At 53.3% G+C, this 27,410-nt stretch overlaps 5 protein-coding genes across 6 annotated transcripts; 2 read left to right on the plus strand and 3 right to left on the minus strand.

The window, feature by feature from the left end:
- Positions 1–856: 856 nt before the first annotated feature.
- On the minus strand, positions 857–7,675 carry COCSUDRAFT_39838 (hypothetical protein; the record flags this gene model as incomplete). The annotated part of the gene is made up of 14 exons (XM_005651349.1): positions 857–1,077; positions 1,414–1,521; positions 1,768–2,360; positions 2,742–2,911; positions 3,332–3,552; positions 3,954–4,119; positions 4,449–4,676; positions 5,091–5,299; positions 5,584–5,677; positions 6,031–6,240; positions 6,519–6,689; positions 6,993–7,144; positions 7,442–7,499; positions 7,595–7,675. The coding sequence occupies 14 exons, from the start codon at positions 7,673–7,675 to the stop codon at positions 857–859; spliced, it is 2,682 nt and encodes an 893-aa protein (XP_005651406.1).
- A 720-nt stretch (positions 7,676–8,395) lies between these two features.
- Positions 8,396–14,018, plus strand: COCSUDRAFT_83589 (hypothetical protein; the record flags this gene model as incomplete). Of its 2 annotated transcripts, XM_005651350.1 has the most annotated exons (5): positions 8,396–8,415; positions 8,501–8,551; positions 8,897–9,011; positions 9,278–9,331; positions 13,758–14,018. In XM_005651350.1, 5 exons carry the CDS (start codon positions 8,396–8,398, stop codon positions 14,016–14,018), a joined length of 501 nt encoding a protein of 166 aa, XP_005651407.1. The 2 variants fall into 2 exon arrangements, with proteins under 2 accessions (XP_005651407.1, XP_005651408.1); XM_005651351.1 differs by lacking the exons at positions 8,396–8,415; positions 8,501–8,551; positions 8,897–9,011; positions 9,278–9,331; positions 13,758–14,018 and adding an exon at positions 9,458–10,118.
- Positions 14,019–15,654: 1,636 nt separating this feature from the next.
- COCSUDRAFT_32293 (hypothetical protein) lies at positions 15,655–16,229 on the minus strand. Its single transcript, XM_005651352.1, has one exon. The coding sequence runs from the start codon at positions 15,871–15,873 to the stop codon at positions 15,697–15,699; it is 177 nt and encodes a 58-aa protein (XP_005651409.1). The 5' UTR covers positions 15,874–16,229; the 3' UTR covers positions 15,655–15,696.
- Positions 16,230–16,257: 28 nt separating this feature from the next.
- On the minus strand, positions 16,258–21,438 carry COCSUDRAFT_35271 (nucleotide-diphospho-sugar transferase; the record flags this gene model as incomplete). The annotated part of the gene is made up of 10 exons (XM_005651353.1): positions 16,258–16,410; positions 16,773–16,920; positions 17,304–17,470; positions 17,801–17,949; positions 18,533–18,658; positions 19,021–19,151; positions 19,420–19,526; positions 19,834–19,951; positions 20,227–20,411; positions 21,418–21,438. The coding sequence occupies 10 exons, from the start codon at positions 21,436–21,438 to the stop codon at positions 16,258–16,260; spliced, it is 1,305 nt and encodes a 434-aa protein (XP_005651410.1).
- A 1,360-nt stretch (positions 21,439–22,798) lies between these two features.
- On the plus strand, positions 22,799–26,514 carry COCSUDRAFT_59374 (hypothetical protein; the record flags this gene model as incomplete). The annotated part of the gene is made up of 8 exons (XM_005651354.1): positions 22,799–22,964; positions 23,214–23,414; positions 23,768–24,057; positions 24,323–24,434; positions 24,723–24,823; positions 25,107–25,269; positions 25,594–25,806; positions 26,324–26,514. The coding sequence occupies 8 exons, from the start codon at positions 22,799–22,801 to the stop codon at positions 26,512–26,514; spliced, it is 1,437 nt and encodes a 478-aa protein (XP_005651411.1).
- Between the last annotated feature and the right edge of the window lie 896 nt (positions 26,515–27,410).

Below are 27,410 nucleotides of genomic sequence, written 5' to 3' on the forward strand. Positions count from 1 at the left end.
GCGTGCCTGCAAGTGCATGTGTGTGCGAGTCTCAGACTCTGAGAATGGTGCGGACTGCATGGAGAGGCAATCCATGCAACAGTAGGGTGGCTCCAGGATGATAGCCTGTGTGTGGATGTTGCTGCTCTTGAAATGTTTCAAAGGACTCCAATCAGATTTAAGGGCCTTATGTGCACATGACAGCAACCTTGCGCAATTTTGCCGTGTACATTTGACAGAAATTAAGCTCATGAAATGCCCTGGGATGCATGAAAGCGTGAAGGATGTACAGGCACACCAGCGTTTTTAACCCCAAGGCCACACGATCTCAATTTGTATATAGATCTTTGAAAGGAGATATGCTATAAGACTTGAAATGGAAGTAGCTCCTGATATGCAAGCATTGTGGGAATCTTATGCAGGCAGGGACGTTCCTGCTAAGTAGTAATAGTCATTGCCGAGTCCAGTTTGAAAGGCCTGCTGCCAAAGTACACATGCGCCACATCAGCAAGTGGTTCTGTGGCAAACCTTTCAAATCATTCCAGGTTTCCTTCACTAATTGTACAATCTGATACTGGCTTGCCACCCCTGAACCAGGACCTTATAGGCTGTAATCACAATAATATTGCAATCAAGGGAAGCAGCTACCATGGTGGCCACAGCAAAAGCTTTTCTTGACAAGCTTTCAAATAAGCACTTCATAAGTATACAGCTGTAGTGTGATGAGCCTTTGCAAGCAATACTTTCTTAACTAAGCGTTCATGTGTTGTTGCAAGTCAGAGACTGCACAAACCCCAGACACCGACAATATGGATTAATAAGAGACGTGCCCGTCATGATATCAATCTAACTAATTTGAACGCACAAAGAAATAATCCTAGATGAGCGACTCCTGATTAGCCGGGGACGTGGGCTGCGAGGGGGGCTTCTGCGTGAATGGCACTGGCTGCAGGCCGCGCGGCGGAGGCGCCAATTTTGGCGCCAGCGGAGCAGCGGCCGGCCGCAGCTGCGGCGCGCCAAAGAAGTCGTCCAGCTGCGCAACGGCGTTCCCGCTCCCGGCAGACAGCGGCGCCGCCGCCCCTGAAAAGCCCAGGCCCCCTGGAACATGCACAGCTATCATGCTCCAGGACCCTGGAATACTCCGGATACTCCAACCTGAAGGACTAAAAGTATGTGATCTAAATCTGCAGGATTCAAACACACCTGCCTGACCTCTAGGTGGGGACAAGCTAGCAAATGACATAACAGCAGGCCTGAAAAGATATGCCTGGCCTGTTCTGAGGAGCTCTCAAACATACTGATATCTAAGCATGATTACCCATAATTATCCAGAAAATCAACCAGTTGGCTGGAGCAAGGCCCAAATGATACTGAAGTAGCGCCCACTCAAGAATAAGTGCATCTGGTGCTATTGATGCTGGGGTGAGTGGGTACCTGAGCTCTGAGGGGTGAAGCTGGCCAGGCCGCCTATCTCCAGCTGCGGGTCTTTCCAGGTCGGGTCCTTGAACAGGTCGTCATCGTTTGACACTGCCGACGCCACGCCTGCAAACCAGACACAGTCAAACCTCATTCCAACTCTGCAGAGCACACAGGCAGCTTACTGCATGAGGCGGCAAGCAATCGAGACACTTGCAGTGTACGCAATCTGCCGCTGTGTTTCTTCCATACACCTCACTACTTTTCCAGAGAGCAGGCAACTTGCAGTAAGTGACTGGTTTGTAATACAATTCTGAGCTGTTCTGCACAAAATATACAAACCAACAGATGGGGATCAACAAAGCTTTTCACCGGCCACGCTCCCAGAGCCCATCCAGTCCAGCGGGTCTCCAATAGTAGTAGCAAATGCGCTGCCAGTCCCATTGCCCAGCGAGCTTCTGCCTGCAGCAGGCCTGCTGCCCATCGAGGCCCCTCCAGAAGCCCAGCCCTCCAGGCCGCCGCTGCCGCCCGCCGAGGAGGCAGCTGCCGGGAAGCTTCCCGGAGGCTTCACCGCCAGCTGCCCGGACCCAGCCTGCATAGGTCTCTGCGCTGCGCTGAGCTGTGCTGCAGGTGCATTCACCGGTGCTCCAATCCATGACGGCAGAGACGAGGACTCTCCAGACTGCGACCCATTGGACGAGGCAGTTCTGCCCATTGCCGGGGGCTTGCCGGGGGGCCCGGTACTGGCTGCGCCGCTGCCGGCGCGCATCGGCGCGGACACGGGATTGCTGAAGGAGGATGTGCGGCGCTGGCCGGGGCCCGGCTGGCGGGCCCCGGCGGCCGCAGCTGTGGAGCTGGCAGGGGTTGAGGTGGAGGAGGCTTGGGCCGTGCGCGCGGCCGGCGGCGCGTCTTCGAAGTCTCCGGCGCGCGCAACCTCGATGCTGTCCAGCAGCTGTTTCACCGTCCTGCAGAGCGCGTGACACCTTTGAATATGATTGTCACACCGGTGGCAGCTTCTGCAAGGGCGGAGCGCAGATCATTGTCTGTCCGGATGCAGCAGAGGCAACTGGGTGCATGATGTACGAAATGGCAAAAGGAGTTGCAGCAGGTAAGCGTTGGAAATTGAATCATAAATGAGGAGATGGTGGCTGCATCTGGAACAGGACAAGAAAATATCCATGGAGTCCAAATCGTCTCTGTCTCCTTCTCCCTAGACCAAACGAACAAACAGGTAAAGACGAACCAGTCTCCACGGATGATTCCTGTCCTCTCCAATTACACACATGTTCCAAACATTCTCAGTTTGCCCAGTATAGGGTGTCTAGGAGGTAATAAGGGGCGCGCACTGCAGCGCGGCGGCAAAATGGCCGGGGGAGAGCGAGGGTGATGTCAGCAGTGGCGTCAGCACTGGCAGCACCTTCTCGGCCGCCAGCTCAGCGCCCCACTGGTGCGCGAGTGCGCTGCCCAGCACCAGGCAGCCAGATACCGTCCCTGGGCTGCGGTCCACCGCCGTCACCTGCACCATGTCAGCATATTAGTCACCTACCATGGATATTCAACATGTGCCAGCACCTGCCGGCGTTACAGGGGCTCAACAGCACCACCAGTGCTTCTGCTCCTGCAGACCAGGCGCCAGAGGGCACAGGCCATCCACATGCAGCCTTCAATCTTTAGTAATTCGAGTTTCCAAGCGACCAGCATGCTTACAACCACAGATGACTGATGGCCTAAAGAAGGTCCCCCTGCCAATAAAAGAGCCATGCACGGCCTGCTGCGGGGTGCAGGCCTCACCTGACTCACCTTATGGATGGTAGGAGGGAGTGCAGAGAATGTCCATAAGGCAGGCAGCACCAAAATATCTTGAACGCCATGCGATGGGAGCCAATGAGTCATCACCAACAACTTATCACCACGTCAAAAATCGAGGGCTGCCCACCTTGTGGATAGTGGAGAGGGATCGCAGCGCATGGTCCTTGGGCAGCCGGGCGGCCAGTGCTGCGAGCGCAGAGAGGGCCGCCACGCGCACGCCAGCATTGGTGGTGGCCAGGCAGAGCTGGTTGATGCGCGGCACCAGATCTGTCTCCACCACTGACAGATCCGCACGCTCGGCCACCTTGGGCACGCGCTTCAGCATCTCCTCCTGACACCTCGGCTCCCCTGGACGAGAGCAGGGGGCCACATTCGAATGGAGAAGGCCGAGGTCACATATTGCACGGTGACGAGAGAAACTAGTAGATGGGAAGTCATTAGTAAAAGTGAAGATTCTGCATGCCCTAATCGAGCAAAGGGCCATGCTATTCAGGCACCAGTCCTCCTTATTCACTTTGACACAGCTTGGGAATCAGGAGCTCCGTCGTGAACCTCAGGATGCCCATGCGTGTGCAAGCAAAGGAGAAAGACTGACTTCCCATTGTTGACATGGTGACCTGTTGAGAGTCATGCAATGCAGGGATCAAGGGCTCTGATCTTTGCCAGGAGAGAACCTTTCGTAGAATTGCCTCCTCCCCGCCAAAACCCATAAGCCAACATCTGCAGTGTCAAGCAGAGAACGCGCGCACCCTGGTCTGCGGCGCGGCATAGCAGCGGCAGGATGACTCGGGTGACAGGATCACGCGGCAGCCGCGCTGTAAACACGTCAGCGTTGCGCGTCAGCAGCAGCAGGGCGTCCCCCTTTGCGGAGCCGCACAGTGAGGTCATCTGTGGGAAGAAGACCTCCTCAAAGTCCTGCGCATGGATGCACAAAAAAAATTCCCTTATGATTTCCCTTATTTGACCTCTCACAAACCTGCAAGATGGCGATTCAGGGCTCAAAGCAGAATGCTGAGGACCTGAGCATGCATAGCGTACTTCTGCCATATTCCAGCATCACTTGCAGACACTCGAGAAGCAGACCTTCTCTCAGACATGCAGGAGCAAAATGATGAGAGGTAAGTGTGGCATAGGAGCATTTGAAAATTTGAACGGGATGCCGCATACAAGCAGAAGAGGAATGAGAAGGGAGAGCGGCACAAGAGCAGAAAGATTAATATGGAAGGTACAGGAGGACATCAAACCTGCGTGGCCTGCTGCTCGAGCATGGCTAGCAGCAGCGGCAGCAGCACCGGCTGCAGCGCCTCGGTGCGCGCCTCGGCCAGCAGCGGCGGCAGCATGCGGAACTTCACCACGCGCGCATCCACGCGTGGCCAGATTGAGCCCATGTCCTTCAGAAATGCGGCCTTCTGCAGGTTGTCGCGCTGGATCATGGTGTCCAGGAAGCGCACCGCCCTCAGCAGCATGTCCTCCTGTCATGTGCACACCAAACGCCGTTCCTATAAGTATCAACAACCCATGCCAATTCCCTGATGAAACCCCATCGGACAGGATACCCTTCAGGACCCCTACCAAACTCTGTTTCTATCGGCCTGACTGAGTGGAAGCACTGTAAGACCCATGCAGATTTTTAATTCCCGGATACCAAGAATCGTGCACGTGCCTCCCCACCATGAAGGTTGTCTACCACGCATGTAAAGCATGACCAGGGACCAAGAATAGCTCACGGCTCTCCATGAGCATGGATACCCCTTTAAGGGGCACTAAGATCCCTGCAACACCCTGGCTTTGTAACATCCCCTGCAATGGCGGCCAGCGTGTTCCTGCGCCGGCTGCCGCCCCGGCTACCGCCCCGGCTTACCCCTGCATGCACAAGAGAAAGGCACCTGGAAGTAGCCGGCAGCAGTGAAGGAGATGGCGGGGGGCCGCAGGGAGGGGCTCTGCGCGAGCATGGCCTGGAAGGTGGGCCGCAGTGACACGGGCGCGCCCTCCATTGGCGCCTGGTGCAGCGATGCCATGCGGCCGTTGTAGTCGTCCAGGTCAAACTGCACCGGCAGCAGCGCCTTCCCCGCCAACACCTCGTATGCAAACGCGGCTGCACGGTGCACACACAACATAATCTATTGTGAATATATATAAAAATGTACTATCTAATTTCAAACACAGCTGTGAACATCCATTTTACCAAAGATAAATTTTGAGGAAACTCTGGAATAGGCAATGAGCAGGGGATTGTCAAGTATGTTCTTGGTGGTCGCGGATAGAACATGATGTCTAGAAGCATGGCTACACATGCCAGGGCCGTGGCGATCTCATGTTGCAGCAGAAGATTTGATGGGAAAATGCAAGGCAAGGACCAGCACTGGTGTGGGAAATCACCCAGTGAGAAGATGTCGGCAGCAGTGCTGATGCTGGTTGCGGCGTTCTGGCCGTCAGCGTTGGCAAGCTCCGGCGCAACATATGCCAGGGGCGGCTGCGACCACCAGGAACTTCATAAACAAAAACTGCAAATGCATTGGATTGTGCTGCCAGTTATCTGTAGATGTACTGTATAGATCAAGAAACACGGTGGCCCAACAAAATCACAGGAAGAACAGATAGGGGGTTTCGGAGTGGGCCTCATTACACACATTGTCACTCCAATAATGCAGCAAACTATAATGCAGTGAACATGACAGCTGCTCTAACTAAGTATACATAGGTTGATGTAAATATTTCTCTGTCTGTCGTCTGCCAGGCCTGCCAATCCCTGCTTCGTACAGTACAAATTTCCACCACATACAGAAATAAAGAAAAGGCACAGGAGGCCGTGTGAGGGCTGCAGACCTGCTGGTAACGCATGAAGCGCTCCATGGAGGGGTCCCTGTAGGACACAGGGATCACTCCGACGGTCTCAACCGTGATAAATGCAGGGCTCGACAGTGAGAGGCCCCCCAATTTCCAGGCGCCCATACTTGTGATGAAGACTGTGTGCGGGCACAGCGCCCTGTGCACCTGGTTTGCCTCCGTGTGCAGGAAGTGCAGCCCGTCTGCCACCTGCCACTCACAAGCCAAGTGCATCAGAGGAGAAACGGAGGCATGTGACTCAGTCTGATCAGCGTACTTGCTCTCATGTCAAGAATGCAGAGCCCCTGCTGCAGCAGCAACCAAGACTGTTGACCACTCGATTCGACCAGAAAGCCATTTTTTTACCATGCAGCATGGCACTGCCTGCTGTACCTCTGCGAACCCCTGTGATTACAGAGGTGTCCATCCTCGTCCTGCACCAGGTCCTCCTTGACAAGCTATGACTACAAACTCTTAGGTCCGCTCACCTGCAGCAGGCCAGCCTTGATCTCCAGCTCGGACAGGCGGGTGTCCCTGCGCGCATCAGCGGCCGCCGGCGGCAGCGTGGCAAAGCGCGCCAGCAGATCCGCCGCAGATGCAAAGATGGGCTCCGTGACTAATAACAGCTGCGTGCGCGTCTCCTCCAATGACTCCACCACCTGCAGAGTCAGTATAGGAGACCGATTTTGTAGGCTGGATTTGCATGACTGTAACAAATGCTCCTGTAAAGAGCACCGGCACCCATGCCCCGGTCCTGCGGATTGCCGCTGATGCCTGGAGAAAAGGTTACATCTTTCAGATTGGGTGTAAAGCCTGGCCTTCAAAGGAACACAGGTGGGAGACGCACTAGCAAAGGGCTGCCAGAACAGGGCCAACAATGCAAGACAGAACAGAACTTTCAAAGGAGGGCGCTTGGCGTGGGCTTTAGGATGCATGCAGATGCTTGTGCAGGGGAATCTGACCTTGACAATGGCCGGGTGCTTGAGGCGAGTGAGGCCGCTGGCATCCCTGCGAGCTGTCTCTGCTGCAGCCTCGATTTCTGCAGGGCTGGCGCCTGCCTCTGCCATCGACCGCTTGTCCAGGATCCATATGCTGACCGCTGGGTGCGCCACACCTGCTTACCATGCGACCTGTCTAAGTCGGATAATGAGGATGGAGAGTTGACAAGTTTATGTCTTGTGTTGTTGCTGACGAGATTGTGCACGCAATGGGCATGCGATGCTGCAGGATGGGTCACGCAAGGTAGCACCTTGGACTGAGGCTGGCATCACATTTGTATGGATGGTGCACGCCATGCTTGCCTGATTAATGGCACAAATGCACATGATTGCCTAGGTGCACGAAGAGATGCCAATCCCACCTTCTTTCTTCGCTTTGGCAGAGTAAACTTTCCAGCATCCGTTCAGTCCACCTGTTGCCGTCTGACCCTGCAGGGAGTACTCTCGGAGCGCCTTTGGCGTACCAGTCACCTGTTTCCAGCACCAACAAGGTCAGTCCAGTGAGTGCCCTCGCTTCTTGTGCGACAGATCTAAACAACCAACTTTGCAGATCCTGTAAAACGCACCGATGCACCGAAGTCCCTCGCACTTGACGAGGCCGATTGAACGACCTGTCCGAGAGCATTTTTGATCGAAGCAAAGTTCATCTGACGGGAACCCTCTGTCAACTTCAACTTGTCAAACACATGCCAACTACCACCAACTTCATACTTCTCACTAACAGATATTGGTTGTTACGATCTTGACAAGACTAAAGTACTTCACTCTCAAAACTTTTTGATTCGATAGTATCCAAATTCGAAGTGCTCTACTGTCAGATCGCATGTCTAGTGTGGGAGTGACAACAGGCCTGGCCAGTTTTGGCCCCAACCTGGCATGCAAAGTGCAGATTCCTCCTCAATCGCTCTTGTATCCAGGAAGGAAGTACACCTGTAGTGCTTGTGGGTGCATTTTGCAGCATTTGGTAGAGAAACCAGGTCGATGAGTCTATTTTACTTACATATGTAACACGATGGATTGGTGTGTCTTAGGTGATATCGCTGGATGTTCATATCCGTAACGAAAAGAGTTGCAATAGATATATAGTGGCGTTTTATGTAGGATCCTAACAGGCGAATCTGGGTATCCTTGTTTCAGCATGGAACATAGCTCAGGCCTAGAAGTGAGCTTTGAGGCAGCAGCTGCCCATGTAGCATCGATTGCAGGCACTGAAAAACTACAAAGCGATTCCTTGCTGCAATTGTATGGCCTATACAAGCAGGCGACCAGCGGTCCCTGCACTTCCTTTCGGCCATCCTTCTTTGACAGGACGGCGAGGTCAAAATGGTGAGTGATTTTGGAGCCACATGCCCTGACAGCATCTCATGATGTCCTTTGTCGAGATCCTGTGGAGCTTGCTGCATCATCCAATTGCCGCTGCAACGTGAAAACCTTTCTGTTTGGAGAACCAGACTCACTTCTGTCTTCTTCAGGGCAGCTTGGAAGCTACTGGAGGACATGCCGGCAGACCAGGCACAGCAGGAGTATGTTGACCTGGTCGACTCCCTCTGCCCCGGCTGGCAGGAACAAGGCACTGACAAGCCTGCTACAGGCGGTCCTGGTGGACCTGTCTTCAGCTCGCTCGTCAACAGCATGGAGGATAGCCAGACAGGCCCGGTAATTGCACACACCCCATCTGTCTGACTTTGGGAGCTGCAAGGGCATGCACCAGTTCTTCTGCATGCACACTGGCATGCACGACCGATTGCTTTCCATGTGGATGGTGGCCTTGATGCATGTGGCACAGTCTACATCTCATATGAGTGATATGCTGAAGCTTTTTGTGTGTCTTGCGGTCAGCCCCTGGGGAGCTTGCATCTGCTTGCAAGCGAGGGCGATGTGGCGGCAGTGAGTTTCCTGCTGGACAATGGAGCTGACGTGGACTCGCGCGATGCTGAGGGCTGCACTGCGCTGCACTGGGCGGCTGACCGCGGCTCCTTGGAGGTAGGCCCACAATATTGCCTTGACAATATTGCTTTATATGTGTCAGGTGGTGTCATTGTATGTGCATGCACCTGCATGTTGCGTGGACGTGCTGAATAGGAGCACTTCCAATACCATTCATTTTAGAAAGGAACACTTGCTGATATTTGTCCTGAGGATGTATCTTGATAGAGCAACTTTGAGGGGTGAGTACAATGTAGGGGGGGTCTGGCTGTGTGCAGGTAGTCCAATTGCTGTTGGAAAGGGGCGCTGCCGTCAATGCACAGGACACAGACGGGCAGACGCCGCTGCACTATGCAGCGTTGAATGACCAGCGACAGGTGTGCCTCCTTCCAACGTTACCCTTGCAAAATATCGATTGGGGGACCTCACTGTTGCTATGATGCACAGCGTGTTGTGGCAAGAGTACCAAACCAATCCTCCCTTCAATGCGCCCCAGGTCTGCTCAGCGCTCCTGTCTGGAGGGGCCGATTCATCCATCAGGGATCACGCAGGAAAATTGCCGCAGGAACTTGATGAGAACATCAGCAGCTGGGACATTTGGCCTTCTGTCCAATAGATGAATTAGAATGGTGGCACATGGACCTTGTATCCTTTTAAGAATGTCTTAGTGTTTCAGCATTCATCGCTATGCGATTTTGCTGGTGCTCCAAATTGCCCAGCATCCATTTCTACATTGGATTTGGGCAGGCTACAGACTGTGGACGCACTTTGGCGAGCACCTCTTTAGTGTTGGGCGTACTAAATATTAATTGTCTTGGAGAAGCCCCAGGTGGATTCAGCCAGGTGACTGCATCGTGATTTCAGATTTGGAAATGGTAGCTTAGTCTTGCGTAAAAATGCTTGTGATCACATGATGTTTTCCTTCTGATTGAAGCTGCTTTAGCTGAGCACATGAAGCTGAAGCTGTGCTCTCTAACATGACCATTGTGGCGGTTTGTGAGTGCAATTATTTACAGACTTGAGGTCAATGCAGCCTGGAATGCAGAATGGAAATTTGAGCTGCATGTCATTATAGAAAGAGGAACGCAAACATTAGAGCAGAGTGAGCGCGAGGGAGTAAGGAGAAAGGGCTGCCTTGCAGCGTTAATGCAACGTGTGCAAGATATAAGACACCTCTGGTCCTGAGCAGAATTAATCACATTGCATACACGCGGTCAAGTGTGGCTGTCATAAATTTCTGGACAAGCAGACAAGTCAGCCAAGCTCAACCTGCAGCACTGTTGACCGATATCCTGTACCCTGAGGTCAAGTGCAACGGTTGCAACCAAGTGGGGATCTCTTCGAGTGCCCGCCTTGTGCAAGGAATCTCCCTGACGCGTGCGCGTGAGACTTCCACTGAATATAGTTGAAGGCAATTCTCCCATTCCTACTTTAGAGAACCTGCAGCGCTGCGCATGAATTTGCGTCTGTGCCAGCTTGGCTGCTGGCAGTGATGGGCCACTGGCAATTGCAAAAAGATTATAGCCAATGATACCCACGATACCCAATGATAGTGCACTGATCAGCCAGATATTAAACTTGTTGAACCCACTGTAAAGGTGCACCAGCACAGAGCCACTGGTAAGGTCCCGGCAAGCAAGAAGAAAACACAACCGCCTTGGTCTTGTCAGCACTGAAAACCATTCCTGTCCGCTCACAAAACTCGGCAGCAGCATCAAGCAGGCGTTGCAGGCCATCAGGGGTAGTGGATAGCAAAGTAAAGTCATCAGCATAGCCCAAATCAGGAACACATGCACCAGTGCGCAAAGGCGGCCCGCCCGGCCCCGGGCCGGCCCCCCCCCTGCGGCCGGCCCGGGGCCGGCCCCAGGACATCTGTGCAACAAGTGCCTGTGCAATCCATCAGCAAACAAGCCAAACAGGGTGGGGCTCAAAGGGCCACCCTGCTTCAACCTAGTCTCAGAGGGCAGACTCATGGCGGGGGCCTGTTCCCAATTTTGACTGCCACCGTGGGTTTTGCATACAAGGACTGAATGGCTTTGAGCATGCGGCCACCAATGCCCAGACGCCGCAGAGCCTCCCAAACCAATGACCTGTTGACTCTATCATATGCACCCTTCAGGTCAAGGAAACAACAACACAGGGGCTTTTGGCAGCACTCTGCCTATCTATAAAAGGCTGCAAGGTGAATGACTAGTGGACAGTGGAGAGCTTAGGCCTAAAGCCAGCCTGAGTGTCTGCGCGCAGCCCAACCCCGGGGCCCCTCTGTACACCTGAGAAGCCGAGCATTTCGAATGTTGGCATACAGGCGGATGATGGGCTCAGTCACTGCAATGGGCCTGTAAATTTACGTGTCCAATTTGCTGCCATTCTCATACACAGGGGTAATCAGACTACCGTTCACAGAACCTGCCAGTGGTACTTGCCCAGCCACAAAGGCAGAATTCAACACAGCAACCAGCGAGAAGGGAGCCTGCTGGTAATGTTGGCATGGGTCCCCTCTGTCAAATGCCACATGCCTTGTGCACCCGATGGCGCAGCGGACAACCCCCGCCGGACAGGAGAAGCAGAAAATATCAAAAGGGAAGCTGCCATGAAGCTGACTGAAAAAAAAGACCAGCAGATACTTTTGGGAGCAAAATATCTCTCGATATTTTGTGATATCATTCTTGGCACAAAACTCTGAAATAACGCTGAGCGTGTGTCGCCAAACACCACTTGCTTTGGCCGCTTTTGCTCGAGTGAGTGGTGGTTCACACACATCAATGCGCAGGCGACCACATCGACTCAAGACGTCGAGTCCAGCGGTGATCTTGACGACCATGAATTGAATACCTCTGTGTGCTTTTGCTGGAATGTCTAAAGTCTGCCGGTTGCCTGCCTCTGCCAATACATTTGTCCAAACTTCAGGGGTCCCAGCCTCGTCTGAGCTGAGCTCTTGCACTTGCCTCACGAATGATATCAATATCGTCTGAAAGGGTGAGTTGACCCTCTTGTGGTGTTGAATTCTGCGACCGCTGTTCGCTTGTTTCCCTCACATAGACGTGCCGATGTGATTGCCGGTCACCATGGCCCGTGCACACCACCAGTACCTGGCTATGTTCACTCGTACCTATGTAGACAGGCGGCATTCCCACGAATTGTTGATTGATTCCACACTTCAAGAAGAGTCTGTGAGCATCGCCTGATATGCGGCATCAGGAAGGAACGGCCGATGCTGTAGGAATATATGAGTCCCAACGTAGTGGATGTCAATTGTACAGGTACAGAAGTCGATTGGGGAGAAGGTGTCTGCTCCAAGCCAATTCTCAGCGCAGCTGGTCGATGCAAAGGCAACCACTTTGCAAGAAGTCAGGTGAGTAGTCTATAGGCATTTTGCAGGTGTGCCACATTTCGATCATCGTATTGTGTTTCCGGTTGTCACTATGATGCCCAGCAGCAACATATTTCCAATGTGTCCTCATTGGCTGTTCTTGCTGGGTGCGCACCTGATCTGCTGGGCTTCATATAATGCTTTGCACCTAACCTTGCTCTGCACTCGACCTTGGAGGCTGCCTCGGAGTCTCAGCGTTGCCAACTGGCAGGGTCATCATGTCAGACAAACCTCGTCTCAGCCGCTAATTCATGCCCATCAATCACAAGCCATTCTCGGACAGAAGCCAAGCCAGCCTCAGATACAAGCAGCTACTGATGTGCCTGCAGGTTCATGCTAGGTTTGCGACGACTCTTATTCTCGGACGCCTACCTGGAGGCTTGCTTCCGAGAGCACTGGGCTGCCAGCTCGCGAACATTACTAAATCTACTGTCACTGCTCACATTGGTCATGTGGGCGATAGCCACTTGGAATGTGCACACCCACTGCAAGTGGTCGCGCTTCCTCTGCCGCACACTGGAGGTCATCTGCGCATGTGGCGTGGCCGGCCATGCCTACATCCAGTACCAGCTGAGGAGGCATCCCAGTGCGCTCCTTTCCTGGCACACGGCCTACTTGCCGATCCATGACAGCCACTGCATACTCTTGCGTTTGGTCATATTCATCCTGATGAAAGAATTCACAAATAAATTTCCTGTGCATTGTGGATCAGTGGTGACACTTTTCCATACCTTGCTTGTTGAGTTGAGTGCTGTAGGTGTTATTGTAGACCCCAAAATGCATGCAGGGTGGCACGTAGAGGAGATAAACAAGGCGTATGCGCTGCTTGCGGACCTTGTGGCGTCCATGGTCTTCCTTTTGTTGGTGGAGGATTGGAAGGAGGTGCCAGGAGGCACGCATGACTGGATGTACAGCTGCCACGGCTGGGCCATCCTCTTTCTGCAGGTCTGCCCTACTCCTCTGAACCTCCTATATCAACACATTTAATGTGGAAGGGGGTCCTCTTCTGACTGCATTGACGTCATGGCTGCTGGTGACTGGAAACAAGTGAATTCTCCTGGACTGCAATTGTTGGCAAACCCCTTTGTTGGGGTACAGGGATGGCCTCTGCTGATGCGTTAATTTGTGTTGGGTGACGCGTGTCATCTCCGTCTGATATGTAGCCATGTGTTTGCCTGAAAATTCTTGGCTTAGAATGCACTGAGTTGCACCTGTCTTCAGGCACCCACACATGCTCTATCTGTCCCCCTTGCATCCTAAGAGTAAGCCAAAGTGTCAGGTCCCAGGACTGACTTGCATCAGGCAAGGCCTTGCAGCATCTGCACGATTCTTAAAGGGAACTATTAGTGCTTTGCTCCTGTCACAATGGCCCCGTCACAGGAGTCCTGTGGCGCAAGCTGCAGCTCAGTCACCCTCCCAGCATGTGCGCGCAGGTGACGACGGTGAGCGCGTTCCACCTGCACCTGCTGAACCTGCTGGCCTACTGCTTCGTGGAGGCCTTTCTGGTGCACGAATTCGGCTGGACCGCATTTGTGCGCGGCGGCTTCAGGAACCTTCTGGCGGTTGTGGCTCTGTGCGGCGCGCTCCCCCTGGCCGTCAACGCCAGCATCGAGATGCAGAGCCGGCGAGATTTCCTGCGCCAGAATCGGGCCCACCCCGTCGCGCGCCGTGAGTGGTTGCGATCTTACCAATGAGTGGCCTGCCTGTATACGTGGACACCTGTGCCCCTGTTATGCGATTGCTGTGTCAAAATCACCCGGAGGGCTGCGCTGCTCTCTGTGGTGGTGTGTACCAGCTGTTGGCATGCAGCCCGCTTAATTGAGCACTATTAATAGGCAAGTTGTTGGTGCTGCCTTGTATCACCTGTACCATCTGCTCGCATGCAGTCTGCATGCAACATGTGGGCCGTTCACTTGGGTGCTTCTGGAGTGCGTTGTGCATTGCCTGCAGCAGCTGCTCGCATGCAGAGCCTGCATGACGGCACATGCAGGCTGCCCACAGTGGGCAGAGGAGGAAGAAGTGTTGCTTCGCTGGCAGACTCAAAATGGGGAACAATTTGAGCTGGAGTTGAAGTGGGTCCATGGTGCTGGGTTGGGAAACAAGCCACATTCTGTTGATAGAATGCTGGCACTGGTGTGGCATCAATAAGGCATGCATCCTTCTCTGCATGGGGAATTAGGGCGTTTATTCAAGGGGTGCAATGCAATGCAGTGGGTAATGCACACACGATGTAGCCTACTTTGCTTTTTGCTAAATTCAGATCCGTGCTGGACACACCAGCAGAGGCAACTCACATAACACTCATCACATGCGCTGGTGCTGTGTCAGGGAGAGAAAAGTGCATTGCATGCCCTGGGTTTTGACTGGTCCAGGCTGTATCGATTAAAATATCTGCAAGTGTCTTCACGCATTCAATTTGCAGTTGTGGGGCCTGCCGAGCCCTGCAAGCATTTTTGGACCCAGCCGATGCATCGGATGTGGCAGTCTTTGCGCTGTTGTCTGAGCCTGAACAACGAGATAATATCTTGCGGGGACCTGTGAATGTTGCTTGTGTTTGCTTTGCTGCTCATGATTATGTGGCTGCCAGCTGAAGAATGTATATTGCAGCCAGCGCATGCTGCACAAGGGAGGATCCGTCAAACGGTGGCTAGCACTACTAGCTTAGTAGATATAGCTCATTTGCAATATGGGTGGGGCGTGCATCTGTGTGCTTCCTATGTTTTTGGGCGAGCAGCGTGGGTGTGTTGCTGTGAGGGTGCAACTGTTCAGACTTGGAAGTTCCTGGGGAAGTACCTTGAGTCTTTGAATATCTGCAGGGCGTTTCGTTTTCTTTTTGTTGGAGGAGAAAATTCCATGCATGGCCATGTTGTCTTTGAGTACGGGAATATGCATGGGCACCTGAGATCAGGGTATGCACTTGGTGTCTCCCATCAGGAGGCTATTGTTTGATTTGGATGTCAGAAATCTCGAAATTTGGAGAAGAATAATTGTTGCAACATCTGATTGGTTTTACTCGTTTTGCCACCGTTTTGGATCAGCGGAAGCACTAAGTCACCTACATTGCGCAATTTGGGGTGCATTTCTTGGGGCGCATGCATGCTGTACATATTAAGCTTATTATTCAATTGACTTGCAAGGGTTATGAATATGACCAGGCGCATCTATGTGTGTGGCACCAGGCAAAAATGCTTCCATCCCACTGTAAAATAATTTTCCAAAGTCTCGTGCAGATTTTCTCTGTGTTCTGAAACCCAGGTCCTAAACGGTCCCTCTGTTCCTTATGTAAATAAAGTGGCAATCACAGATAATTTCTGTCTGTTTGACTCGTATGCAAGCATCATCCCTATATTAAAGAGCAATTTGCTTGCCATGTCACACGCCAGTGGCCAAATTTAATTCGTTCTGTCCTGTACCAAGGAAGATATTCTGTACATCCTCTACAGCGCCCCCCAGTGGCCATGTGACACATACAAGACACGAATGACGTCGCAAGGAAGCTCTCAGTAATCTACAACCACCCGTGTGCCACATGTACAACAGTCGAGACATGAACCTTTGTGAACACAACCTGAACCCAGCCTGATTTTCCCAATCTTGTTAACAAGTACAACAGAAGCTTAATCAACCCTATTTACTGCTCCTCCTCAGCTGCAAATGAATACAGTAAGCTTCTGTCTACTCAATGAAGCTATCATACTCATCAGGTAGGCACTGGTGCACTGCCTTTGCGGTCACCTTCCGGCCTTGCATGTGTCCTCACAGGACCATTATTGTGGACGGCACGAATCTTGAAATTTATAGTCCCTTGCCGATTAAATACAAATCCACCCTCACGGGAGTCACTTCAGGGGATCTATATGTAATTGAGATCTATACGTACAGCGTAAATTACATGATAGATCCCCATGGTCCGTTCTGAATATCTGCCCTCTCTCATCTGGTGAAGGGTGAGAGGGGGGCCTGGGAGCGGGGGGACCCCATAGGAGTGGCGCCAGGTGTCGGCAGTGGAGTGGCTCCAGGTGTCCTCAAATCGTTCCTGCGCGCCTCTACCAGCCGCTTGCCTGCCACCCGCTCCGGCACAAGCCCCTGTGTAATCAGCCAGAGCCAGTGCAGCCTCAGCAACTTCATATTATATTGTATTGAGTTTCATTTCTGCTGCCAGAGGTTGCTGCTACGGGCCCTTGTTGCCGGCAGAAGCCCCATCCTTTGGTGCAATCTGGAGTTTTGCAAGGCACCTGTTGCTTGGTGGATTGCAGTTGGCACTGGCACGACACTGTAAGAGCATATTTCTGCAGTCTGACTCGGCAAAACTCCATGGGCGCCATGCGCAATCTTCTGAAGTTTTCGTACAGATTTAACTGGCAGAAACTCCAAGCACGTGCACATTTTGTTGGCTGGCCTGGCAAAAGCATCAATTTGATTTGTTGCTGGACAGCCGTGGAGTTCACCTGCAGGAACACGTCATGCTGCTGGCGGAAGGTACGCCCCCGGCAGACGGAGCGCAGCCCCTCGCCAGAATAGGATACGGTAGGGGACACCTCAACGCCCTCGCACTCCTTGGGCAGCCGCAGCCGACCGCCCGATTTGGCGACCCACCTGCATTCAAACCATGCCCACGACAGCTCACGCGCATGCCAATTTGTAGTGCATGCTCAGAACGAATGGATTGCAAGGTCCAACTGCATCAAATCTAAATTCTAGATTCAATGGAGGTTTCGACATTGCATGAGCCTGTTGCCGGCTGATGAGACACATGCAAACACTAGGCTGGTGCATCTGTTGCCTGCAATTTCCGGTCAAATGGTTGGCACTATGCAGAATTCAGCCATCCTGGCATGCTCCCTGATGAGGTCGCTGTTGTTACTAACAATCCCAACACCTCACTCTTTCATACACCTCATAATAAATCAACTTCCGTATTTTCTACACTTCAACACTTCTACATCTGTAGGAATGTTACAGACTTGAAAAGACCTCACCTGGTGTGCAGGCCCAGGATGGCCTTGCGTGCGGTGTCGGGTGAGTCATTGTCAGAGCCGGGGCCGTTTTTTACGGGCGCAAATTCTTCCTGGCGTTTCACTTCCAGCAGGGCCACGCGCTGCGCCCACGAGAAGGTGTCGAAGATGAACAGCTCCAGCTTTATGCCCTGCCCACATCAACGAAGACCTCAACTATTGGTGATACTTGTTTCTTCCTCGAGCCTGCCATGCATGGATCAACCTTGGAGCTTTACTCCCTGCCCAAAGCGGAATGAAATTTCCCCATTGCTTGCGCAAGCCAAGTTAAGACTGCGATGCATGGTTACAAGTCAAGCTCGATGCAGTACAGGCAGAGGCATAATGCAAGAGAGCGCATCATATTTTACTGATGGATAGGCTCGCTGAACTTGGCAAGCAGAACCCTTTGGGCCAGTGCAATAGGTGAGATTGCCAATGCATGCAAGGAGGACTGCTGGGTTTGTGAGGCTCGGCCGCACCTGCACCGGGCCGTCGACGGAGGGTATCTTTTTCCGCGCAATGTGGTACTGCCCATCTGCCTGCAGCCGCCGCGCAGCCGCCTCCAAGAACTCTCGCGTGAAGTAATGCATGCAGACGTTGCTCCAGTTGTACTTCAGCTGCCCCTGCCCTGCACGCACAGTACCTTGCACACATAAATCCGGGGCTTGCATTTTGGATTTGTCTCTATCATAGCAGTTGTCAACTCGGACAATGGGCATGCTCTTGCCTATGCACGCTTACTCCGACGCCTGATGATATTCTTATATCTGCCAATTTCTTCAGCGAGATACAGAAGGGATAAATCAGCCAAGGGTTAGGGGACAATGGATTTCGAATGCGTGCTTGAGATTGCAGAAGATCTCCCTCACCTTGCCGTGAAGAGGAGAAGAGGCGACCCCAGGAGCTGCGGCGCAGATTTCCACTCCCCTCCCCAGCCCCTGCAAGGCACACACTCCCCTCATTCTCAACAAAATTCAACTAACAGGTGTCAACAGTAGGCACATTATGGCTCAAGCTGCCAGACACTCGGTATTGAAAGTGGCATGCAACTCAGCTATCGTTGCCCTGTCAGCTGCAGAATAGGCACAGACACAGTCCTCACAGAACCCGACATACATTACCAGTGCCTTTCAAGATCAGAACTCTAGCTTTGTTGGTACCCGTGCAAACATCCTTGTGACTGATTAGTCGGGGGTTAGTCAGGCGCACACCGCTGTGCGTGGCGGCAGCTTCCTGCGGGTCCAGCTCGCTGTATTCGACAACCTCGATGCCGCCGTCGCGCCGCGCAAAGACGCCGACGCGCTCCTCTGGGTACGCCTTGGCCACCACCCGCGCACCTGCGCGCACATGTGCCTTCCGGTTAGTCATCTGCTTGCCCACCACATGCGGGCTGATATGTGCCCTGTACTAGATTGTCCATCTGGAGGTCAAGCTTGTTCCTTAGGGTGCAGTGGATTGTGCAGTGTGGGAGACATTCAACCTCCCAACCGGGGGGGCATGACGAATGCCTTTGGCCTGACCTCCACTAACTTCAGATGAGGCCTGTCAAAGCCTGAGCCTTGCCTCTGTACCCTCAAAATTCAGGTGGATCTCAGGTGTTACCAGATGCTCAAATGCAGCAAATGGCAGTGCATGTTGTGCATAAAAGTGACACATAGCCAGCAAACAGGACTCAAGCTGTAAAAGTAGGGATGCGCACCGCACTCGGCTTCCAGTTCGTGGCAGTAGCCTGCAAAGAGGGGGTCGCCCAGCCTGACCAGGGCGTTGTCCACGCTGAGGCAGTCCACGCACTCCACGCCGTTCTGTGCCATGTCCTCCAGGACACCCTCCCTGTGCCGCAGATGACAACCTTCTTGCTCGCTGCAGGAAACTTCTGTATGATGAATTTCTCCTTAAGAAGTTTGAAATCTGCAAGGTGCATGCGTTCCCCAGCACTTCCTATAGCTCTCTGTGTCAACCCTCATGTTCAGACAAGGGACAACCCTTTTGAGGCTTACTTGAACGAATCAAGGGTCCATTACGGCTGCACATGCTAAAGAACTACACCATGGATAGCATGCGAGCAAGCAATTTAGGCAAAAAAAATGGAAAAGAGCACCTCTGCATGGCTGTGTAGAGGCCGCCGTTGCCGTCTGGGGCCCTGGCGATGGAGCAGGGCGAAGCCAGGATGAAACTGCCATCCTTTGTCAAGCACGGCAGCGTCCCCTGTCACCACACCATGCAATGCGCGGTCAATACACTTACTACTTATTCTCACCGTCCTTCAAGCCTCAAAGTCCGCCGGAGCGAGTGGTGGCCAAGCATGGCACTGTGAGAATCGGCATAAGCAAGGAGTAGACTGCATGCGTTTTACGAATTGCCTCACAGGATGCAACACAGCAGAATGAATGGAACCGGGGCTTGACTCAGTGAAGCCTCCCAATTTCCAGTGAGGAGTTCATTTCCTTTTCCTAAGTAAGCAAGCCAGCTATCTCCTGGGTTGAGATGTGGGACGTGGAGGGAACATCAGAACCTGCTGGAAGAAGACAATCTGGGAGGCCTCCAGGCCAAAGTGGGCATGCTGCTGGAAGAATTCGCGCGTGGCAGCATCCGTGGCCGCGCTCGTCATTATGTACCATCGTACAGGGTGCCTGCCCACCCCCACTCATGTTTTGAGGTCCTGACAGTTGTGGTGTTCATGCCAGTGAGCACCAATAGCATAGCCAACCGCACAAACCCGGTGAAAGGGATGTGGTATGCTGATGACTTGCGATGAGAAATCTGCTGCATGCAAACATCTGAGCCCGGGCTCTGATGGATTGGACGCTGACAAGCAAGACCTTCAATCTCTTGACCAGTGCGGAAACTCATAAGCCAGAGTTTGCGCATGACTTTATTTGTGTGCCAGGGTCATGCAGTAGCACACCTGACGTCAGAGCCCGGCCCAAAGACGGCCTGCGCAGCGAGGTGCTGCAGCCTGTTGAGGCGCTCGGCGTACAGCTGGAAGAGCGATTTGCGCGAGGGCAGCCCGATGTCATAACACCCCTTTGGGGCATCGCTGCCCAGCCGCGTCCCCTGCCCGCCAGCCATCAGCACCACTCCCAGCCGCCCCTGCGCGCATCACAGGGCGTTCCCTTTTTCAGCCAGACCCGTCCTGAGGTGTGCCCTACTGTCAGCCATGCTACTATTATTACTATTGTTACACGCTTTTCCTGCCAACAGGCAAGGTACGTCCTGCAGACAAACTGCAGTTGAAAGCTAACACAATCCTACCCCTTGTTGGACTCGCCAGGTCCAAGCAGACCCAATCAACCATGGGCACAGTGCTCAGTATTTCTACTGCCCCCCGCCAGCCGCTTATACTATTCGCGGCTATAGGGTGTGAGGGGAGCCCTGGAGGGGAGCCGGTAGTGGGGTCACATACCAAACAAAAACCTGGCTCCTGAACAAAAGACAAGAGACAGGGAACAAAACGCGCCGACAGGCATCCTCATGAGGGTTCATCAAAGTATCGGCATATAGTGTAATCATGCACATCTTGAAGGCAGGCATAAGTTAGGGCCTGCAATTCAGGCCACTGCGAAAAGACCAGGTCCTGAAATTGCCTAGCTTCAAGAAGTGGATTGCCTGTACAAATTTCATGTTCAAAATTTCACCGATTGCCTGCTTTCGATAACACAGTAAGAGCTTAGCGAAGGTACATTTGAAAAAGGGGCCGTGCCTCTGCAATGAGCTTGAAGCCCAGCTGTATCCAGCGCATCTCCTCCCCGTCCAGCACTCCATCCACCCTCTTCACATCCCCTTCCCTGAGTGGCTCTATCACGGTGCTGTGTGACACCTTCGAGGCGGCTTTGCTGGCGTGGAAAATGCGCTCCACTTGGTCAAAATCCACATCCTGTTCACCATTGCATGCATGAAGTTTACAAGGGAGGGGAGGTCCGGTGTCCACAGCCAGAGAGCTCTTGACTTATTGAGAGTTGGTGTGCGGTAGAATTAGAGACAACAGGGTGCTCTCCGAATCCCCTAGCAGTCGCGTGAGGATTGCATGGTCCCATGTTCTGCTTGGTGTAGGAAACTAAAGCCACAAACGCAAGGTGCTCAGCAGCTCAAGCCCCACCTGCAAGTCTTCAGCTAGCATTTGGTGATCCTTCCCGGACAGCCTTTGCAACTGTTTTGACAGGTGCTTCTGCTTCTCTGGCAGCTTTGCTGTCCGCTGTCCGGCCTTTGCTTGCCCCTGGCCATGCTCTCGGAACTTTGTATATGCAAAAGCAACCCTGCAGACATTGGCAATGAAAGTTGCTCCAAATGCAGGTCAATGATCTTATTTCTGTAAGCAATTATTCAAATGAATCAGAATAGGACAAGGTATATGGCGCCTGCGCCCAGGCGATGGTGACATCCAAAAAGAGAGGGAAAGAAGTGCAGTGACTTTAGAGCTCACCCTCCAGCAAGGACGGACAATATGAAAACTTTAACCATATCAATGCATTCCAAATGCGCCCGCTCACAGTATATTATCTCTTTCAAGCCAGGTTGCCTAGGTGCCCAGTACTAGGATGTCAACTCCAACTAAACCAAGCAGGATTTGTTCTCTCGCAAGCTATAGTGAGAATGTTGTACTAGCAACAATCAAATCACTGCATTTTGAGTTGTCAGTGATGCTTTTGCTTGATGCTGGAATCTCTCCTCGCTCTTGTAGCCTGAGCCTATCTTGGCCAGCTGACGCACGCAAATCTTCTACTCCGAAGCCTTCCCACAGCTTCTCGCGCTTGCAGAGGAGTGGAAAGGAAGAGCGATTGCAGGTGTTTATCTTGGATGTCCGGCACACTCATGCTGCGTTGAGGCAGCGCTGCTGGTGTGGCCTAAAGAATTGGCTACCTTTTGGCAGATGACAGGTAAGATTCTATCAGGGATCATCGTGATGGCTATCTCAATGAAATGAAAGGTTATTATAAGCCTCATACAGAATTTGTCTCTTTGGTGAGAACTTGCAAAATTTGGGACTTTGATGCCCCAGGTGGAACCCTCTTTCTCACTCTTTTAGGGGTAAGTGCCGCACAAAGTGCGGTGTTCCTCCTGGAATTGACGCAATGGTTCTAGGATAGATTGCATCAGACTGGGGCGTTTTCGTAAGTATGAGGGGCATGTGGGATCTGAACTGAGGAGGACGTTATCGTCAAAACCGATCGCGATCTCGGTGTGATTAAGCTTTTTGTTCCTGTGTGCAGTGTACCGTTGCAAATGCGGGTTTGAAAGCAGCGCTGCCCCTGCTTTCCATAAGCACCTCACCAGCTTCAAGGGTGCGCTTGTCCTGAGATGCATACGTTCACAGAAGGAGCCTGAGTAGCATCGAGACCTGCTAATGTCTTTTATATTGCTTGTTAAGTAAAGGCTGCCTGGCCAAGCCCTCTGCATGTGACTCCGCACAGGTCGCGAAGACTGTCACATCTGACTGGTTGCCCCATGCAGGCAAGAGCCTGGATCATTACATGCTGACAATGGAGAAGGTCAGGAAGACAGAGCGAGCATTGAGTCAGGCCTCGGATGATGCTGCGAGCGTGTCTCCCATGTCGACACCTGGAGCTTCGCCGCCCAACCCATCCGAGGGCTACTTTTCTGGCCTGCCCAGCAGGCTCGGCATGTTCTGGTCGTCCCCAGAAGCAGGTGCAATGCACTCCTCTCAGCGCCCATTTCCATGGTCTGCACTGTCACTTGTCCAGGGCATGCAGTCAAGTTGCCGGCCATGCATAAAGTCCTGGACAGCAACCACCCTGCTCCCTTTACCAGCCACCTTGCACCTGCGTCCCCAAAGCTTGCCTCACGAAGCGCACCGAGGGTCTGTTGCTGCATGGATGCAGCTCTGCTGATGAGTCATCCTTAGACTCACATTCAAAGGCGTGGTGCCATTTGCAGGCAGTGCAAGTGCCCAGCATGGCGGGGTTGACATTCCTGGCGGCAGCGATCGGCGCAGTCTGGCCGAGCAGGGCCCCGGGGATGAGGACGAGCGCCCACTGGGCGGCAGCAGCCTGAGCTCGCTGGAGAGCCTGGTGAGGGTGTCCAAGGAGCTGTTGCGGCGCGAGTCCGACATCTCTGTCGCCAGGCAGAGCGATGTCGGTGCGTTTTCCGCCCTTGTTATCGTGTGCCCTGATGGGCTTTGGCGTTCGCTTTTTGTGTTAATTCCCATTTGAGTATAAGCATGTGGACGCGTACGTGGGTCATTGCATTGGACTCTGCAGGCATCTCCTCCGATCTCCTGCTGGCTACATTGTCTTTGTCGAATATTTTAACATTACTCTGCTGTCAGACTGTTTGCAGGGTCTGCAGGGGTTGTCAAATGATCTGTCAGAGACATTGATGCCAGCTTAGCACCGGCTCACTATGCCTCTATTTGTGCTCTGTAACTGTCAATACTCTTGTCCTGAACCAGCAATGAGAAAACACTGACAACCTGTAGTGGACTGCCTCAGATGCGGCATGGGAGACTGTTGCTGCGTTGGCGCCGGACGAGGGTGAGACGGAGAGCTACCGGGCAATCACCAAGCAGCTGCAGGCGGTGGGCGGGGAGGGGGCAGGTCCTTCAGCGGTGGCGAGCGGTGGCGGCAGGGGGAACCCGGCCGCTGCCGCATCGCCCCCCGGCCGCCTCAGCGGCACTTTCTCCCGCAGACTCAGCAGCCTGGGGGTCTTTGGCTGGGGCGCCGCCAGGGAAGCCGGCCCTGCTACCTCCGACGCTGAAGCCGCGCTCGCACTGCAGAGACAGGTACGCTAAAAGGAGTGCAGTGCCTGGAAAATAACGCAACCATGAATTAACATGAACTCCGCACAGTCGGTGCAAGGGCGGGATGCCACAGTCAGATTTCAAGAGTTCAAGCATGTCTTTAAGTCAAACAGCAATAATTGTTTGCCAGGATGCATTTGGTGCTGGTTTGCTTGGAGACATGTTTCTTCTTCACAGATGTTTGCCAGGGTACTAATGAATTACTCTCGCTCAAGGGTTTAGTGATTGGAGGGCTTGGGTGGTGCAGATTCCAGTGGAGCGTGTGGAGGCGCTGCTGCTGTGGAGCGACCCCTACGCGACCGCCAAGGTGTTTGGTGGCGGCCTGTACGTGCTCATCTGCCTGCGCCACCTCGTCTGCGGTGCATTCCCTGCGCATGCATTCATCTCCACTTTTTCTCATTCTCAAACGGAATGTGTGTGGTATCATTGTATGGCAGCTATTCAGGCTGACGAAGCCGTTGACTGCATGATGTCCTCCTCAGTTGTGAGAGGTATTCCCAGCTTGGTGTGACTCTTGGCAACCTCTTGCAACCGAGCATTCATCATGCCGTCAAGAGAGTATATACGGATAGGTCCAATTGGATTCTTAGGTGTTCCTGACCATAGCATTCGGCGCTGTTCTGTACTGAGCCAACTGTCATGCGCAGGTGTGGATCTCCTGCAGCCGAGCTCGGCCTTGGCAGGGGCAGCACTGTTTGCGCTGCTGTACTCGGCGCTGGCGCGCGCATGGTCTCAGCGGCGGCCGACGGTGCGCCACATTTTCAATATGCAGAGAGTCGGACTGTCAGATTATATGTATTAGTGGGCGTCGAAGGATGCTGAGGGAGAAGATAAATGTGCGGGCTCGCATGAGAGGTTGAAGAGATTGCTCGGATTACCCTAGCTATTCTGTCAGCACCTGCAGGGGCGAGGCAGGCAGCCAAGCCAGCTAAAAGTCCCCTTATGGAGCCGGCTTGAGAATGTCTACCTAGTGTCGCAGTCCGTAAAATGGTTGTCAGAGTGGTGTATGATGAAATTTTGATGTGACACAGGTGCGGGAGATGCTGGATGAGGAGGAGGAGGGATCGCCGTCGGCCGCCGCAGCGCGCGAGGCCGCCCTGCAGCGCCACGTGGCCGGCCGCGTTCGCGCCGCCGCCGACGCCGTCGCGCCCGTCATCGCAGCCGTCGCCGGACTAGTCGCGCGGCGCCTCTCAGGTGCGCCTGCACAAGCGAGGCTGTGTCTCCTTGTTTATTTCCCATTCCCATGTAATGAGTCATCCATGGAGTCCTACTGGAATCTGACAGACTGGTGACCACGCGTCGGCCCAGTGTGAAAGTGTTCACATCTTAGTCTGCCACGAGTTTGGTGGCTTTTCATAGGGATGGAAATGTTTTGATTAGCTGATGATCAGCCAGCAATCTCAAAGCCTGACTGGTGAAGTGTCCAAGCAGTTCTAATGCAGGGCACTGAGGCATCAGCTTCATTGTCCTGAATTTTGTTGGCAAGGGACTGAGAGTGTGGGTTTTGGCGGGGGGCAGGCCACGACAGCGTGGGCAGCACGGTGTGGCTGGCGCTGGTGCTGTGGCTGGTCATGTGCATCGGCGAGCTGGGCATTGTGTCGCAGTCCGTGCTGGCCATGTACGCCTGGATCGCCCTCTTCTGCCTCCCCTACTTCTACCGCGCCTGCCGCCACGCGCTGGACGCCCTCGTCGAAGAGACGCTGCTGTTCGTGGCCGAGGTGGTCCGCGGAGGTAGGGAGCTATCTCACCCTCTTGGCTTTGGTTGGGGTTATCAGCGACTTCCAGAGGGGTCTATAAGCGCTTGTCTGGTCCTTGTCATTGGTACTCAGCTACTCACGAGAAGCTGCACAAGTGCAAGCAAGATGTCTGTGCCCTGTGCATGTCTGATGCAGAGGTGCACTGGTGCAGCAGGCATGCACATGCCATGGCTGTTTTGTCTGCACCTTGGTGGGGCGGGCGAATAGTGAACGTGCATTGCTATACAAAAAGGGGAAAGAATGCTGGAGCATAGTCTTTGAAATATTGGTCAGATGGTTTTCATGGGGGGCCTATAAATTTATTGCACGCAACGGAGCACCTGGGGCAAGGCATGTCTCGCAGAGAGTAGTTTGACACATCTGGCTCGGCATAGAAATCTAAACTAAATATTGGCGCAAGCGAGCGCATGACGCTGGGCATAACTCGCACGAAGAGAATATCTCTAAACAAATGCGTTTGGCTTAAGATTCCACTTTTGACAATGGCGCAGGGGAGCGGATGACGCTAGGCATGGCAGGCGGCGTGGCAGTGCTGGTGGTGGCGGCGGTGGACGCATCGGTGTTTGCGCGGCTGACGCTGGCGGCTGCCGGGGCCGGGGGCGTGCTGATCTGGCGGGCGCGGCGGCTGCGCGCACAGGCGCAGACCTCCCTCAAGTCCTATCCCATCACGCTGGAAGACTGATGACGGCGCTTGGAGGCAGCTGCTATCTGCTGCTTTAAATGGGTCTCACTCCATACGCTGGGAAGACTGATGTGGCAGCTTGCATGCAGCTTTTGCTGCATCGCTGGGTCTGGAACCACAACGCTGGAAGGGTGTTTGCAGCCGCTTCATGGCTGTTGCCATGTGCTGCATTGCTGGGGCTTATTCCACAATGCTGGAAGGGTGATTGCAGCCGCTTGGAGGCTCTTTCCATGTGCTCTCTTGTTGGATTTCACTCCATCATGCTAGAAGGCTGATGCACTGCTGCTCTTGAAAAGAGCTGCAGCCCGAAGGCTTGGTCAACGCGACAGCTGGGCTGGATGGAGGTGATCATGAGAGGTTGGGCGGGAATGTTGATGACTTGTTGGGAGTGATTCGTCTGTTGGCAGTGGGTGCTGTCCCACAATCAGGATGGGTTGGCGCTGGTGAGAAAGACCAATTCTCTGGATCGGTGCTTCTGGTGCTTGTACCATTTCAGTGGGTCGTAAGGAATGCTACAACACATTGATGCAAGCCTGAGGACACTACCTCAAGACACTTGGGAGACCTATGCTTTGGGCTGATCATTCGCTGGGCGATTTGAGGACTGCCAATCCTCATCTACGTTGTACACTATAGATTGTTGTGTAGGTTTGTCATTTGGCAAGCATAGACTGTGTACCACCACCAAATATCTCTTTATATAGACATAAAATTCTAAACCCACCTGTACATTAGCAGTTTTGCAACTGTAGTAGGCAGTGCAAGCGATTTCCGAAGGATGTGCGGCACTCTCAATGAGCCAGCTCTTGCAAGATATACGTATCGTGTTTTGGAAAGCATACATATGTGGCACTTCGAATTGCAGTGGACCCTGTGCCATTAAAATTTTCAGATGA

Source organism: Coccomyxa subellipsoidea (assembly GCF_000258705.1).
Source record: "Coccomyxa subellipsoidea C-169, whole genome shotgun sequence".
Classification (NCBI taxonomy): Eukaryota; Viridiplantae; Chlorophyta; class Trebouxiophyceae; family Coccomyxaceae; genus Coccomyxa; species Coccomyxa subellipsoidea.

Bases quoted from the DNA above. Each gene is read 5' to 3' on its own strand.
- COCSUDRAFT_32293 (XM_005651352.1), bottom strand. From the start codon at position 15,873: ATGTCTCGACTGTTGTACATGTGGCACACGGGTGGTTGTAGATTACTG.